Genomic DNA, 12,878 nt, shown 5'->3' with positions numbered 1-12,878 from the left:
ATACTGTACAAGCATGCATCAACCTAGTGGTGTTAACGTTGGGTGGCGAAAGGACGTGGAGGCTTACGAGCGAGAGCTCAGTGCCACTGGGATGGAAGATCCATCCTGGTGGGTTGAATTCATTCGACGAGACGTGCCGAGTACATATCGTATTGTTGTTGAAATGACTATATAACATGCAATAAAAAAGATGAAGATGGCGGACTTCCTAATGCATGGCCAGTACGTCAAGCGGAGGGCGTGTGGTCGCGGCTCGGGACTACGTGAGGAACGAGGTGAGCGAATTCGAGGTCGGCGGGTCGAGTGCAGACAGAGTACGCGCCAGTTGGCGATGGGTGCCGGATCTGTTTCGTCGCAGCACGCCATGGCGTCCGGTGTGCCGAGATACTTTGCAGCAGCACGTGTACCAGTGTGCACTGCCGCCTTTCCTGCGCGCTACTCAAGCCCATTGCTGTTCCCAGCGCTCACAATTCAATTTGCTTGTACCCCCCACGACAACCATGCAGTTCCGCTTCTTGCTCCTCGCCATCGCCGCGTTTGCCTGCGCGACCCTCGCTGCCGAGTCCGACGCAGTCCAAGGCGGCGGCGCCAACCCGGCCTTGCGTGGCAACGGCAACGAAGAGATTTGCCAGAACTGCTTCTGGCACCCCGAGCAGATTTGTTGCGGCCTCCGCCCGTAGAGCGCTCACCAATCAATGTCGCGACGTTAACTCGAATCAAACAGTCGATTTTGGTTCATCACCGGCGCAATTGTACAGGAAATACTACGTGTGGGGCGTACGGCTTCCGTGCAGTCCATCGGGCAGACAGGGCTTCTCTCCAGAACTCAACGCTTGTTTCCCCCGGCCGCCTCTTTTTGCATATCACGAAGAGTCTCATGCCACCTCGTGTTCATCTCGGTAGCTAGTCGGCAAAGACACTCGAGTCTATTTCGTTTCGCGTTAGTAGGCGTCGGCCGTTGCCGTTTGGTGAAAGGTGCTCTCGACCTCATGCACCATGCGCTCCCAGTCGACAGTGCAGAACCAGTAGAGACCGTAGATCGCACAGAGCGTAAAGCCCGTGTAGCAGCCGAGCCAAAGCCCAACGACACCCCAGCCGCACACAAAACCAAGGTAATAGCCGAGCGGAATGCCGACAAGCACGAACCCAATAAAGTTGAGGATCGCTCCTTGGTGCGGGTGCCCTAAATGAAACGCAGTGACATCCGCGCGTCATGTTCTTCGGTCGTGCGTACCCATGCCGCGAAAGAGGCCTTGGACGGTTCCCCAAATGCCAATCGCCATCTGTGCTGGCCCCGTGTACCAAAAGAGATCGTTCGCCGTGCTAACCAAGTCGTCGTGAGCGTCGCTATCAAAGGCCATCGCACCTCAGAATGGCCTTGTCGGACGTGTAGCCGAGCGCGTAATAGGGTCCGAGACCCATCATGGCGACCGTCGCCACCAGCGCCCACGCGACAGAGAGCTGGATGCTGTACGTGGCGGCGTTCTTGGCCGAGACCGCATCGCCCCGTCCAAGGGCGTTGCCGACACGAATTCCGCTACGTGCAGTCAGCAGCAATTGAGCACGCGAGCACAAATGACTGCAGACGTACGCTGCAAAGCTAATACCAAGGTACACCATGGTAAAGAGGTAGCGAAAGGCCATGTAGATGGTGTTGGCGCTCATCGCCACCGCCGGCGACGGCAGTCGGCCCGCCAGAAAGGAAGGAACCGCCATGCCCACAAGCTCAAAGAGCACCATCCCGACCCCGTTGGCACTAGACAAACGACTTGATCGAGAACAATTTCGCGTCGATATGAATACCTCAGGGACGCAAAGTGCGGTAGTCGGCGCCAGGCCTCGGTCCAGCTCCACTCAAAGTGCGAGTGCCATGGCTCGAGCTGTCTCACCTTGTGCAACATGACGGCGCAGCCTGCGGCGTTGAGAAAGGCCGCGGAGAACGCCGAGCCCGCGTAACCCTAATCCCCAAAAACGTAATCGTCCAAAACAAAAGTAGAACAAGTGGAATACCAAGGGCGTGTGGTACATGAGCGTGTACGACACGAGACCGTTGACAACATTGGCAAGCGTAATTGCAGCCAAAATCGGGTACAAAATCGTTTGCCCTTGGAGCACGCGCTTGAGGAATTCGTAGCCAAAGACAAACGGAATGCCGAGCACCATGTAGCGCGTGAGGTGTTGCGCTGCCAGCGCAATCTACCCTCATTGTTAAAATATATATACAAAAAGTGCTCGAAATACCTCGTACGACTGGCCGAGGTACTGGAGAATCCCGGCTGAGAAGGTGCAGAGCAGCGACAGCGGTAGGTACAACATGCTCGCGCAGAGCAGACCCGTTTGGAAGATATACCCGAGCTCGTGGAGCGACCCTTTGCCGTACGCTTGCGAGCAGAGCGCGTCCATGGCCGTGCTCACACCAATCGCAACACTGTAGACAAACACTGTAAAGAAGAGCCCACCGAGGCCAATCGCGGCCAGGAAAAGCTGCGACTCCGAGTCTTGCGTCGCTAGAGACGTAACAAAACCATGATCGAACGGCGCGTAGACAGGTATGTTGGCGTACCGAGGTGGCCCGTGAGCATGCCGTTGACGGAGCTTGGGAGTACTTCGAGCAGCTGAATCGCAACCTACGCCGCCATGAGACGCAAGGACAAGGCGAGAGGTGCGCACCAGAGGTCCGGAGAGCGCGAGAATCACGCGGAGCTCGTTGCTAGCGCCGCCAGTAGGCGCTACGAGCGGGTCTGTCTCGAAGCTCTTGGTCATCACGGCGGATCGGTGCGCTCGAGACGATGCAAGCGGGCGAATGATGATGACCGCAATGGATGCGTGCTCAGATTGGAATGACCAGATTGCCGTGTGTAATGGCAAATCAGATGGTTTGCGCCTTCTACGGTAGCTGCTTCAGCTTTGCTCAGTCCTCGCACCACATCTAAGTGCGCTGCTCGACACCAGACCGTGCTTGGACTATAAAGTTGTGCGAAGACATCCTAATCACATTCGAGACCGTGATCACCCTGAACACTCACAGCACTGCCCAGGCAACAGACCATTGGTGATGACACCTCCGATCGAGTACTAGTAGCCCAGCAGAGAATGCCGTGTCGACAATTAGTCCAAAGTCCCCAGATGCACTGTGCGATAAGCGAGCGTCGTTGCCAAACGGGAGGGACATGCTGCGACACCAGCTTTCAACAGCGCATACAACACTTCAACTTGTTGAACCTGGTCATGCTTCCAGTGGACTCTCTCAGGCATCTCCCTTAGACACCGAGCGTGTCGTCAACCTTGGCCACCAAGCTTTCCCACTGCACCGTAATGAGCCAGTAGAGGCCGTAGGCCGCACAGACGCCAAAGCCGGCGTAGACGCCGAGCCAGAGACCGAGCACGCCAAAGCCACCATGGAACGCCAGCACATAGCCGAGCGGAAGGCCAAGCAAGAAGAAACCAATCAAGTTGAGCGTCGCGCCTTCGTGCGGCGTGCCTACAACCCGTCCGATCGAGTTGCATCCTCGAGCACAAGGAGTCCCGTACCGCTGCCTCGAAAGACCCCTTGCACGACGCCCCAGATCGCCATCGTTCCTTGCAGTGGCGCCGTCGCCCACAAGAGCTCGTTCACAAGACTAGCATCGAATGGCTCATGCAACACGCAATATGAGCTGGAGGCAAATACCTCAAGACAGCAGCGTCATGCGTGTAGAGCTCGGCGTAGTAGCCCCCGACAAGAACCATGGCGAGCCCTGAGAGGATGGCCCAGACGACGCTCATGTAGAGCGTTTGCCACGCCGCCGTCTTGGCGCGCTGTGGTTGATGAGCACCAAGCGCGTTTCCGACCCGAATCGAGCTACGTGACGATTAGAGAGTGTACTCTAGGTCATCGGACGTACACGGCGATACCAAGACCGAGGTACACCATGGAAAAGATCATGCGAAACCCCATGTAGATGGACGTGGCCGTGATCGCGGCTGTCGCATTCGGGAGCCCACCGGCCAAGAACGACGAGATCGAGACGCCCGCAAGCTCAAACACAAACATCGCCCAGCCGTAAAAGCTACAGCAAGGAAATATGGCTCCGCTTTCGCCTGTAGAATTGCACCAGAATTACCTCCGGAGAAGGAAGAGAGGCATGCGCTGCCACGCACTTTGCCAGCACCACGTACTCTCTTGCAAATGCTGCAGCTGCGCGACCTACACAAGATCGTTCGATCGCAAGCAAAGATACAGGATGAGAACCTTGGGGTACAAGAGCGCGCCGCCCGCCGCATACATGCAAGGAAACGCGAGTGCACACCCCGTGTAGCCCTAACTGGCGCTGACGCCTCGTGAAAAGAAGAGCCCGGCCAACCATCGACGTATGGTAGAGCAAGCCGTAGGACACGACGCCGTTGACAATATTGGCCCCGAAAAAGGCAGAGGCAATCGGCAAAACAGCATTCTGGCCCTGCAGGATGCGCTTGAGGATCTCGTAGCCAAAGACAAAGGGAATCGCGATGGCCATGAGACGCGTGTACGCTTGCGTCGCCAGCGCCACCTACATACATAGAGGCAAAGCACATCTCTATGGATCAGCGTGTACATCGAGGGGCTGGCCCAAGGCGAGCAAAAGATGGCTGGAAAACATGCAGAGTGCAATGAGCGGCAACACGAGCGCCGACGACGCCATGCAGGCCGTTTGAAGCAGGACGCCAATCTCGTCGATGGCGCCTTTGCCGTAGGCTTGTGCGCAGAGGCCGTCAAGCGCCGTGCCGACGCCGATGGCGGCGCTGTAAATGAACACAGTAAAGTAGAGACCGCTGAGGCCGTTCGCCGAAAGGAGCAGCCGCGCTTCGCTCGCACTGGTCGTGTCTGCAGTGACATTGAGTCGACCTGTAGCCAAACGCTGCTGACGCACCCAGATGCCCCGTAAGCATGCCGTTGACGACGTTGGGCAGGTACTCGAGCACTTGCGAGACGATCTGTCGAGTCTCATGACGGCACATACATGCAAGGATGCGTACCAGAGGCAGCGCGAGGAGCAAGAGATGACGGAACTCGTCTTTGGGCGTCGACGGCGCCACGAGCGGCGCGCTCTCTCCCCGTGCCATTGTGGAAGACTGATGGGGCTGTCGTCATTGGCCAAAACAAGCCAATCTCGTGCGCCTTCAACAACCGCAGCACATCTTTATCCGGCGCTCCCGGCTATTTGAATCAAACACCCACAAAGGAAAGCTATAGCTTGTCCTATAACTTTGTGCCGTCCTGCCAGCTTCGCCGCAGGCTACAGCCCAGCCTTCATGTTGCTCGATAAGACCAATTGCACTAGACCCCGGTCTTTCTGCCCGTATAAGACTTTGTCTTCGGACCCTCAACCATGGTATAAGACTATAAGACCATGTCGACGTTGTGGCAACGAACGCCATGGCTTATTTGCACAGGTCGTCTCGCGGTTTGTACTGGTTTTAAAATTATAGCGGCGTGTAGCTCGACGCGCGGTCGTACGAGCTCGTGGCCGAGAGAGAGCTCTCGCTGTTCAGGCTGTTGACGTACGTGGGCGTCGCGCCATTCCCGTCGTCCGAGTCGTACCGCAGTGGGTCCTGAAACAAGTCGCCACCCCGTGTCCAGCGCGACCTACACCAGTCGTGTTAGCCAGTGTATACATGGAGAGTCTTTACTTTTGCTGGTCGGCTACGTTGATGGGCGTTGTGCGGGCGCCGTACTCTCGCTTCGGGCTCGCCGCGAGGTGCGACGTCTCGGACGAAACGCGTTCGGCCACATGGCCCGTCTTGATGACCTGGAAGATGCCAAAGTCTGGTAGTTGCCGGTCGTGGGCCTTGTTGTGGCGCGGCGCTACCCAAGCGCCATGAGACCTTAGAGACAGCACGTGGCGCGTACGGCCGACGCCGCCTGCTTCGGTCGAGACGAGGAGCAGCAGCAGCACGGTAGGCAGGAAGTCCCACACGACAAACAGAATGAAATACGAAAAGCTCGTGATCTGGCCAAACTGGTCGACGGGATTGAGGACGCTAAAGCGCAGCCAGTTCTGGGACGTTGCGAGATCCCGCATCGAGCGCGTAAAGAAGATGACGAAGAGGAGCGAGTTGAAGATCGCAACGCTCTACGATGCATGAGGCAAGGAACACCGTGCATCATGTATACCCGTGGCTTGGAGATGAGGAGGCGGTGGCGCGTCGAGTCGCGCACATGCGCGAGCTTCCACCCAAAGAAGGCAAAGAGGAACGAGAGGAGGAAGAATGAGATCGACGAGTACTCGAGCTGCGTCTTGACCGCCGAGATCTTGTACATCTCCTGGTCGTACTGGTCGCCGTACTTGAACGCGTCTTCGAGGCTCGAGTTGGACGTAAAGGCCCAGATCGCAGTGAACGCGGCCATGCAGAGCGTCATAAAGAGGTACAAAGGCACGCACACGTTGCGCCACGTCGAGTGCCATGCCGAGCCAGTGATGACCTGGATGTAGAAGAGCACAAGGAGCGCAAAGTTGGCAAACTGGATCGGCGTCGGGAACCAGTACAGGAGGTAGAGCTCGAGGTACGTCATGTGGTCGCGGAGCTCGAGCGACATCCAAAAGCTGACGCGGACGATGGTCCAGAGGAGGCAAATGCAGTCAAAGCATGTGGCCCACGACAGCTTCTTGCTCTTGTTGCGGAAGCCATGCCCGAGCTTCACGAGGAGGAAGAGCATGAGGCTCAGACACATCACGATGAGCGTCCACGTGTACACCTTCTCGGCCGGCGTCGGGTCCCATGCGTCGGCCATCGCTGCAAATTGCGATCTCCCCGCCAGGTGGTGACTGGAGCGTTTTTTTATCCATATACAAACCCCAAGGTTCCTATGGCTGGGCCATATATTATTTTACGGCAATTTAAAAATAACACCTCGCGATGACGCCAAGCGTGAGGGGGCTGGGACCTTGGAGCCTGTACCATCGCAGGTGCTGCCGTTGCCAGGCGAGCAGCACCCTCATCGCATTCGTCGACTCGTCGACGTGCGTTGCAGCGGCCGTTGGAACCGGATTAAAAGGCGACGTTTGGCGGAAATTCCGATCCAAATGCCACTAAATAGGAGAGTTGCGCGTACAAGTGGGAGTCCCAAACAGACACCAGCGTGGCCGTAAATATTGCATGCGACCCGCAACGAGCCGCGCTTCAATGACACTGCTTCAACGTTCACTTTTCTGCAGGCGAGACTTGGCAGTATTGTCGTTGGTTGCAGAAAGCTTTGACCCAGCCGTTGACGAATAGTAGGCTCTGCATGAGTTTATTCATCCGCCACCACTACTTAAGCTGATTGTGAAGTGTGACGAAGCAACCGTGGGAGGATCCATGGGGAGGATCTCTCGTTGCCAGTTCTGAATGTACGGTATTTCATTGAATTTCCCGGAAATTACAGTCGAGGGCGTGACGCACTTGGCGGCGCGCTTCAAGTCGCCCGGATATCCGGACGACAACGGTATCCGGCACATCAACGAAGATCGCAAATCGCATGGCACCAGGAGGCAGCGGGAGCAGCAGTCAGCAGCGGCAGTTCTTTGCCGACCCGGACGAAGCCACGTACCGCCAGCGTGTGAAGAAGACGTGGGATATGCTGGACGTTCGCTGCGCCTTTGCATCCGCCGAGGCCGTCGACGCTGCTAGGCGCCTCGTCGAGGACACGCGACGTAAACCTGCATTGCCCTTCGCCGAGTGTACGCTCATGTTGCTTGCGCAGGACGTGGCGCATCGACCAGTGAGGCTGCGTACCAAGAGGCGCTCAAGCTCACGCGCGCAGTGCTCCACCCAGACACAGGTATGCTCTTTCATGTCGCTTCTCTTCACCATGAAGCTTAGGCGCGCCGGTATTGCTGCCCCTCCGTGTGTCGATGATCGTGCCCATGAACCTCGGCCTCGACTGTGGCATGATTCTAGCCTCGACGGCGCGCTCGACCGTCTTTTGGCAGTGGTAGGTTGATTGGTTTGGATCTGCATCAGCATACCGGTATCTTAGGCTCAACCAAACGTACAATGCCCTGCACTACTACGCCAACCGCAATGCGACGAACGAAGACACGACAAACCAACGCATCGCTGCCTACCTCGCCGCCACCGCCAGCTCTGTCGGCGCGTCGGTACGCTCGTCGATCACACAACAGGCGTCGTAGCGTCCTTTAGCTCGGCGTGCGCTCGTGGGCCAAGGCCAAAGGCCATCCCGTCCTACTGCGCATGGCGCCGTTCGCCGCCGTCGCTGCCGCCGACGTCCTCAACCTCACCGTTATGCGTCAATCTGAGTTCCTTCGCGGTGCAGTGTTTCAAAGCCATTGCATTTCGGCACGATGGGACCTACTGTAGGTGTCAACGTGTACAACGAAGACGGTGACTGGATTGGCACGAGCAAGCGCGCGGGGCTCTTTGCCGTCGCTGCGTGCATTGGCGGGCGCATCTTTGCGGCCGCGCCCATTTTGATTCTCCCGCCTTTGGCCATGCGGATGCTCGAAACCAAGGTCGACTTTTGGGCCCGTCGGCCGCGCCTGCGCCTGCCCACGACGCTCGCCATGGTGGCCGTCGCGATCCAGTGCGCCGTGCCATTGACGTTTGGTCTCTTTCGCCAGTCGGCGCAAGTGTCGGTCGGCTACCTCGAGCCCGAATTGCAAAGCGCGCGTCGCGTCTCGGGCGACCCCGTGCGTCTCGCCACCTACAACAAAGGGCTCTAACCTCGCTTATGGCCCATCCTACTACAGCACAAAAGACGAGCAACGAAATACAAGTCTCTTGTTGCTAGGAATGCTACCTCGTCGACCCAGAACTGCCTTGCTTGCTTGCACGCTACCCTAATCTCTGATGCACTTGTCGTTGGTCGTGTAGAACGGACATATACGTCACATCAACATGTACCGACATCTGTCCTCACACCGTGGACGCCATATGTAGTTGCCACCTGTATCACGAGCCGTCGACAACCAAAGAAACAAAGAAGGTATCATTGCTGCTACTGCGAAGTACTACTTGCGCGCAATAATGAGGTACACTTCGAGACCGATGGGCATGCCCTTGGTCGCAAGCCACTCGTTGGAGAGGCGCGTCATCGTCTCAAAGCGCTGGCACTGCGCTGCGAGGCGAGCGGCGTCATCAGGAAATTGGTCGGGCGAGAGCGGGTACATTTGGTTGTGGTACTCGGCGTTGCGCTCGCCGCTCCACTTTTCCGAAATGCACAAGAAGGGCCACGAGACGACACTGCTAAAACCGAGCTTCCGCATCTTGGCCTTGAGCTCGTCCAGCTTCAAACCGAGCGCAAAGTTGCCATGCTGGGCGCCGCGGTTGCCAATGTCGAGCTCCTTCTCCATCATGCTCGGGATCGTAAAGAGGCCACTGTGCTCCGGGTTGCCCCAAATGACAAACCCGGCAAGACCCTTTGGCATGAGCACGCGGTAGGCTTCACGGAGCATTGCGTCCGGGTCTGGCGTCAGCTGCAAGACGAGGCTCGCAATGTACCGATCAAACGACGCATCGGCCAAGCCCTGGAGCTCTTGCGCTATGGCACATATGGCGTGAAGCGATAGCGAGGAGCAGGAAGCAGGTCGTACCGTTGGCCAACGCCACGTCGACCTTGGCCTTGCCGTGGAAGGGCGCAATGCGCGCCTCAAGCCGCTGCAGCATCTCGGGTGAAAGGTCCGTCGACAAGACACGCGTCTCGCGCTCCGTCGAGAGGCGCGAGAGCATGTCCATGGTACCGATGCCAGCGCCGGCGCCGATCTCAAGGACGCTCGTGGCGTCGTCGAGCTCCAAGTGCGCGTGCAGAGAGCTGGAGCCCTGGATCGTCATGCGCTTGTTGGCCGTAGCCGTGTACGTCTCGGAGAAGTTGTTCCAGAAGGTCTGGACCTGGCGGACGGCGTCGTCCAGCGGGATGGGCGGTGGCTGCGACGTCATCAAGATTCGGCAAATGTCGACAAAACTCCAAGTTCAAGTCTTTCGATATGGATACCCTTCAGATATGATATTGTTATGGAAATGATACGCACTATAAAAGATCAATGGGCAACCATAAGTTTTGTGGTTTTTTAGATATCTTAGGATGGACGTTCTTCGTCCAATTAGCCATATTGTACGGTTTGCGTATGGACGCTATTCGTCCATGACGCTGTGCGGAGGCTCAAACTGGTGGATGGGACTCGATGGAACCTTGGTTCACGAGTCGTCGGCAAGGCGTTCGTAGAAGAGGACGTAGGCGCGCTGGGCAAAGACTTTGCGAGCCGACACGACCGAGACAAGGGCGTCGTTCATACAAAGCCAGACGCTTGACCGGCGCACATATGCGACGTAGTGGCCACCGAGGACCGAGGTACCGCGGTGACCAACCAGACCCACAAGGCGGTAGGTCGTTGCACCCAGCGCCAATATCTCGTTCACGACCACACGACTGGCGTCCTGTACGTTGTAGTTGGTTGCGCTGAGCGTGAGGATGAGCACGGGCGGCGCGAGGAGTATCGTCCAGTGCTGCTTGGTGGTGCCAAAGATGAGGCAGCTGGCGCATGTCCGCGTGAGTGTTTTCGTCATGAACGTCGCGAGACCAGCAGCGACCGAGGTCGTCTCTTCAGCGATCGAAATGTCCCGGTAGGCATCTGACATCTCAGACTCGAGGCCGCAGTGGGGACAGGTGCTCGTCGCTGTCAGTACGAGCCGAAAACATCCTCGGGAATTGTTGAAGCGACTTCAAGATCCGAGACGAGCCACGCGAGGTAGTCGCTCGCATCTTGCTGCGTCGTGGGCGAGTGGAACGGTGGTACCAAGGCTTTTTGGTCGCTGTGGTACGAAGCAGCGTCGTTTGCAAGGATGCCAGAGACCACGCGTGTGAGAGCATTGACCGTGGTGGACTCGCACTGCTCCGACAGCAGCGCGTCGACCAGTGGCGGCGTGTGCGCTAGGCACTGCAGAGTGGCATTCATGTAATATGTGTTGCCAAGGTTGGCGAGGCCGGCGTGGCTCGCTTCGAGGCGTGCCGGCGACCGTGATACCGCGGGCAAAGACGCCTCGTTGCGGCTGCACTGCTGCATGGCTCGACGTTGGCGTTGGCCGCGGGCGGGTCGAGTAAAGCACCCGTTGGAAACATTATCGCTGGAGCGCTGTCGGGAGCCGTGCCCTCACTGGGAAAAGCCAGTAGCTTGGCGTCTGGAGCGATGGAAACCGCAGCCGCCGGTGGCATCGTCGTATCGATGGGAGCCGACACGCGCAAAGCCGCCTCAAGATGCTGCACCTTGCTTGCATACTCAGCCAAAGCGATGTGAGCGACCCGAAGCTCTTCTTTGAGACGACTGTTCTCGTCTTCTAGCGCAACAATCACGGGCTGGCAGCTGCAGGCGACGACCGGTGCCTCCGTGGTCGCCACCGCAGCAGGCGGTTCGTGTGTTGGTGCTACGGGGCGAGCTGGTGCCACGGGGCGCGATGACACCAGTGACGAGCGAGTTGGTTTGATGAGCGCAGGCGAAGGGTGCATCGCCGGCGAAGACGGTTCCGCCGTGCTGGTCGTTGCAGGTGCGAGAACCTTGGGTGCGCGCGCTGCCGAGCGAGGCACTGGCTTGACCGGAAGCGTCGATTTGATCGATGGCGTCGGCTGGACGGGTGTTTTTGTACGCTTTCCAGCAACCGGCGTTGTCGTTGGTTTGGCAGGAACACGCATCGTGGCCGGGGCACGCGTGGGCGCAGCGAGCGCAATCTTGGCTTTGCGGCGCACCTCGGCGCGGTGGAGGTGCGGGAATTCGGCTTGGAACTTGGCGTCGGCGGCCGCAGTGCGGGCGGCGGCGACGTCTTGGAGGTGGTTGGCGTTGAAGCGGTGCATGGTTTTGTTGTCGATGGCACTCGTCGATATGAAAGTGATTGCGGTTTAAACTTGCACGCTCATCGTACAAAAGCTCATTGCTCATAAGCTTTGACATCGCCCCTGTCGCTTTCCTACAAGACGCTTTTACCAAATCGATTTCAATAGTCTTTTGTCGCTGCACGGCGCCATGCACCGCAAACGCTCACAGGGTGGGGGCACATGATTTAGAGTACTTGTGGGTTAATCGATACGACTGGAATGTGCCAGCAACGACTTGGTGATAACAATGCCATTGATTGCTAGTTTTGCCTGTTCAAGATTGGTGGGAGAGTGCCACGTCACCATCCGGATACAAACGATGCAACAGCACAATGAGAGATTGCTCCGGCATTTTCGGCGCGCGTACATGTCGAAAGAGGTCGACCCCTTGGTGGCCACCGTGGCTTCTTCGTCGTCGTCGAAGCGCACCAAGCCAGACCGGCTCTTGGTGCAACGAAATGCGAGGCCGTCCTTGAACCATGGCACAGTCGTCGAGCTGGTGACCCAGACCTTGCACCTCAAGCTACTTGGTACACATTAGATTGACAACCATCTACCACGCGGGAAAATTATTTTCGTCAACTCGAGACGGACCTTGCGATGCCGATATAAAAAACTCAACGCACTGAGAGCTCAGCAACACCCAACCAACAAGCCCCTCTCCCCGCAAGTGTCTTCGCATCGACTGGTTCATTGCATTTCATCAGCCTAAAAAGCAAGGTAGGAGGCCATAAATTGTCAAACTAACTAACGTTGGGTGGCTACAGGACGTGCAGGTTGGCGACCGACGCTAAGATGGCGTTGATTGGGTCAAGGGCTTGTGTTGACCGCTGATTGGGTTCACATTCACTGGGTTTTATTCAGCGCGATGGCTCAATGACACGCACACAGCTCTTAGTCAAAGGCTCTTAGCCTTGTTGAGAACATACAACCGACGAACCAGCTTCCAATCGGGGCAAAATCTGTGTCGTGGCGGAGGTTGGTCGACCATTGCGCTCGAGCTACTTTTAGCAGCACGCGGCGTCGTGTCCTTTGCTATTTTTCTTGCGCGATGCGC

At 57.4% G+C, this 12,878-nt stretch overlaps 8 protein-coding genes across 8 annotated transcripts; 2 read left to right on the top strand and 6 right to left on the bottom strand.

Annotated features, from left to right (window-relative positions):
• Positions 1-500: 500 nt before the first annotated feature.
• SDRG_00927 (hypothetical protein) lies at positions 501-680 on the top strand (the record flags this gene model as incomplete). The annotated part of the gene is made up of 1 exon (XM_008606433.1): positions 501-680. The coding sequence occupies one exon, from the start codon at positions 501-503 to the stop codon at positions 678-680; it is 180 nt and encodes a 59-aa protein (XP_008604655.1).
• A 194-nt stretch (positions 681-874) lies between these two features.
• On the bottom strand, positions 875-2,829 carry SDRG_00926 (hypothetical protein). The gene is made up of 9 exons (XM_008606432.1): positions 2,671-2,829; positions 2,564-2,627; positions 2,242-2,507; positions 2,011-2,196; positions 1,804-1,958; positions 1,592-1,756; positions 1,367-1,537; positions 1,235-1,323; positions 875-1,183 (listed from the first exon to the last, which is right to left on the bottom strand). The coding sequence occupies exons 1-9, from the start codon at positions 2,761-2,763 to the stop codon at positions 942-944; spliced, it is 1,431 nt and encodes a 476-aa protein (XP_008604654.1). The 5' UTR covers positions 2,764-2,829; the 3' UTR covers positions 875-941.
• A 365-nt stretch (positions 2,830-3,194) lies between these two features.
• SDRG_00925 (hypothetical protein) lies at positions 3,195-5,106 on the bottom strand. The gene is made up of 10 exons (XM_008606431.1): positions 4,996-5,106; positions 4,890-4,953; positions 4,575-4,843; positions 4,344-4,529; positions 4,232-4,300; positions 4,104-4,186; positions 3,885-4,049; positions 3,671-3,841; positions 3,532-3,620; positions 3,195-3,481 (listed from the first exon to the last, which is right to left on the bottom strand). The coding sequence occupies exons 1-10, from the start codon at positions 5,080-5,082 to the stop codon at positions 3,261-3,263; spliced, it is 1,404 nt and encodes a 467-aa protein (XP_008604653.1). The 5' UTR covers positions 5,083-5,106; the 3' UTR covers positions 3,195-3,260.
• Positions 5,107-5,352: 246 nt separating this feature from the next.
• Positions 5,353-6,774, bottom strand: SDRG_00924 (hypothetical protein). Its single transcript, XM_008606430.1, has 4 exons — positions 6,134-6,774; positions 5,870-6,092; positions 5,650-5,824; positions 5,353-5,605 (listed from the first exon to the last, which is right to left on the bottom strand). Exons 1-4 carry the CDS (start codon positions 6,749-6,751, stop codon positions 5,443-5,445), a joined length of 1,179 nt encoding a protein of 392 aa, XP_008604652.1. The 5' UTR covers positions 6,752-6,774; the 3' UTR covers positions 5,353-5,442.
• A 667-nt stretch (positions 6,775-7,441) lies between these two features.
• On the top strand, positions 7,442-8,821 carry SDRG_00923 (hypothetical protein). Its single transcript, XM_008606429.1, has 6 exons — positions 7,442-7,652; positions 7,703-7,780; positions 7,822-7,933; positions 7,979-8,099; positions 8,143-8,269; positions 8,320-8,821. Exons 1-6 carry the CDS (start codon positions 7,478-7,480, stop codon positions 8,679-8,681), a joined length of 975 nt encoding a protein of 324 aa, XP_008604651.1. The 5' UTR covers positions 7,442-7,477; the 3' UTR covers positions 8,682-8,821.
• Positions 8,822-8,926: 105 nt separating this feature from the next.
• SDRG_00922 (hypothetical protein) lies at positions 8,927-9,932 on the bottom strand. Its single transcript, XM_008606428.1, has 2 exons — positions 9,552-9,932; positions 8,927-9,499 (listed from the first exon to the last, which is right to left on the bottom strand). The coding sequence occupies exons 1-2, from the start codon at positions 9,892-9,894 to the stop codon at positions 8,970-8,972; spliced, it is 873 nt and encodes a 290-aa protein (XP_008604650.1). The 5' UTR covers positions 9,895-9,932; the 3' UTR covers positions 8,927-8,969.
• Positions 9,933-10,152: 220 nt separating this feature from the next.
• SDRG_00921 (hypothetical protein) lies at positions 10,153-10,593 on the bottom strand (the record flags this gene model as incomplete). The annotated part of the gene is made up of 1 exon (XM_008606427.1): positions 10,153-10,593. One exon carries the CDS (start codon positions 10,591-10,593, stop codon positions 10,153-10,155), a length of 441 nt encoding a protein of 146 aa, XP_008604649.1.
• A 41-nt stretch (positions 10,594-10,634) lies between these two features.
• SDRG_00920 (hypothetical protein) lies at positions 10,635-11,018 on the bottom strand (the record flags this gene model as incomplete). Its single annotated transcript, XM_008606426.1, has 1 exon — positions 10,635-11,018. One exon carries the CDS (start codon positions 11,016-11,018, stop codon positions 10,635-10,637), a length of 384 nt encoding a protein of 127 aa, XP_008604648.1.
• Between the last annotated feature and the right edge of the window lie 1,860 nt (positions 11,019-12,878).

Source organism: Saprolegnia diclina, assembly GCF_000281045.1.
Source record: "Saprolegnia diclina VS20 unplaced genomic scaffold supercont1.2, whole genome shotgun sequence".
Classification (NCBI taxonomy): domain Eukaryota; phylum Oomycota; class Saprolegniomycetes; order Saprolegniales; family Saprolegniaceae; genus Saprolegnia; species Saprolegnia diclina.
Note: the sequence above shows the minus strand (reverse complement) of the source record. Positions and strands in the feature narration are given on the sequence as shown.

Excerpts from the sequence above, each read along its gene's own strand:
- SDRG_00922 (XM_008606428.1), bottom strand. The coding sequence starts at position 9,894 with ATGACGTCGCAGCCACCGCCCATCCCGCTGGACGACGCCGTCCGCCAG. Across the intron at positions 9,500-9,551 it reads CGACGTGGCGTTGGCCAACG|CGCAAGAGCTCCAGGGCTTG; the intron begins GTACGACCTGCT and ends TATGTGCCATAG.
- SDRG_00925 (XM_008606431.1), bottom strand. The coding sequence starts at position 5,082 with ATGGCACGGGGAGAGAGCGCGCCGCTCGTGGCGCCGTCGACGCCCAAA. Across the intron at positions 4,844-4,889 it reads CATGCTTACGGGGCATCTGG|ACACGACCAGTGCGAGCGAA; the intron begins GTGCGTCAGCAG and ends ATGTCACTGCAG. Across the intron at positions 3,621-3,670 it reads CATGACGCTGCTGTCTTGAG|TCTTGTGAACGAGCTCTTGT; the intron begins GTATTTGCCTCC and ends ATTCGATGCTAG.
- SDRG_00923 (XM_008606429.1), top strand. The coding sequence starts at position 7,478 with ATGGCACCAGGAGGCAGCGGGAGCAGCAGTCAGCAGCGGCAGTTCTTT. Across the intron at positions 7,781-7,821 it reads AGTGCTCCACCCAGACACAG|GCGCGCCGGTATTGCTGCCC; the intron begins GTATGCTCTTTC and ends CATGAAGCTTAG. Across the intron at positions 7,934-7,978 it reads TCGACCGTCTTTTGGCAGTG|GCTCAACCAAACGTACAATG; the intron begins GTAGGTTGATTG and ends CCGGTATCTTAG.
- SDRG_00924 (XM_008606430.1), bottom strand. The coding sequence starts at position 6,751 with ATGGCCGACGCATGGGACCCGACGCCGGCCGAGAAGGTGTACACGTGG. Across the intron at positions 6,093-6,133 it reads TCCTCATCTCCAAGCCACGG|AGCGTTGCGATCTTCAACTC; the intron begins GTATACATGATG and ends CATGCATCGTAG. Across the intron at positions 5,606-5,649 it reads AACGTAGCCGACCAGCAAAA|GTCGCGCTGGACACGGGGTG; the intron begins GTAAAGACTCTC and ends CGACTGGTGTAG.
- SDRG_00926 (XM_008606432.1), bottom strand. The coding sequence starts at position 2,763 with ATGACCAAGAGCTTCGAGACAGACCCGCTCGTAGCGCCTACTGGCGGC. Across the intron at positions 2,197-2,241 it reads ACCTCGGCCAGTCGTACGAG|ATTGCGCTGGCAGCGCAACA; the intron begins GTATTTCGAGCA and ends CAATGAGGGTAG. Across the intron at positions 1,538-1,591 it reads CTTGGTATTAGCTTTGCAGC|CGGAATTCGTGTCGGCAACG; the intron begins GTACGTCTGCAG and ends GACTGCACGTAG.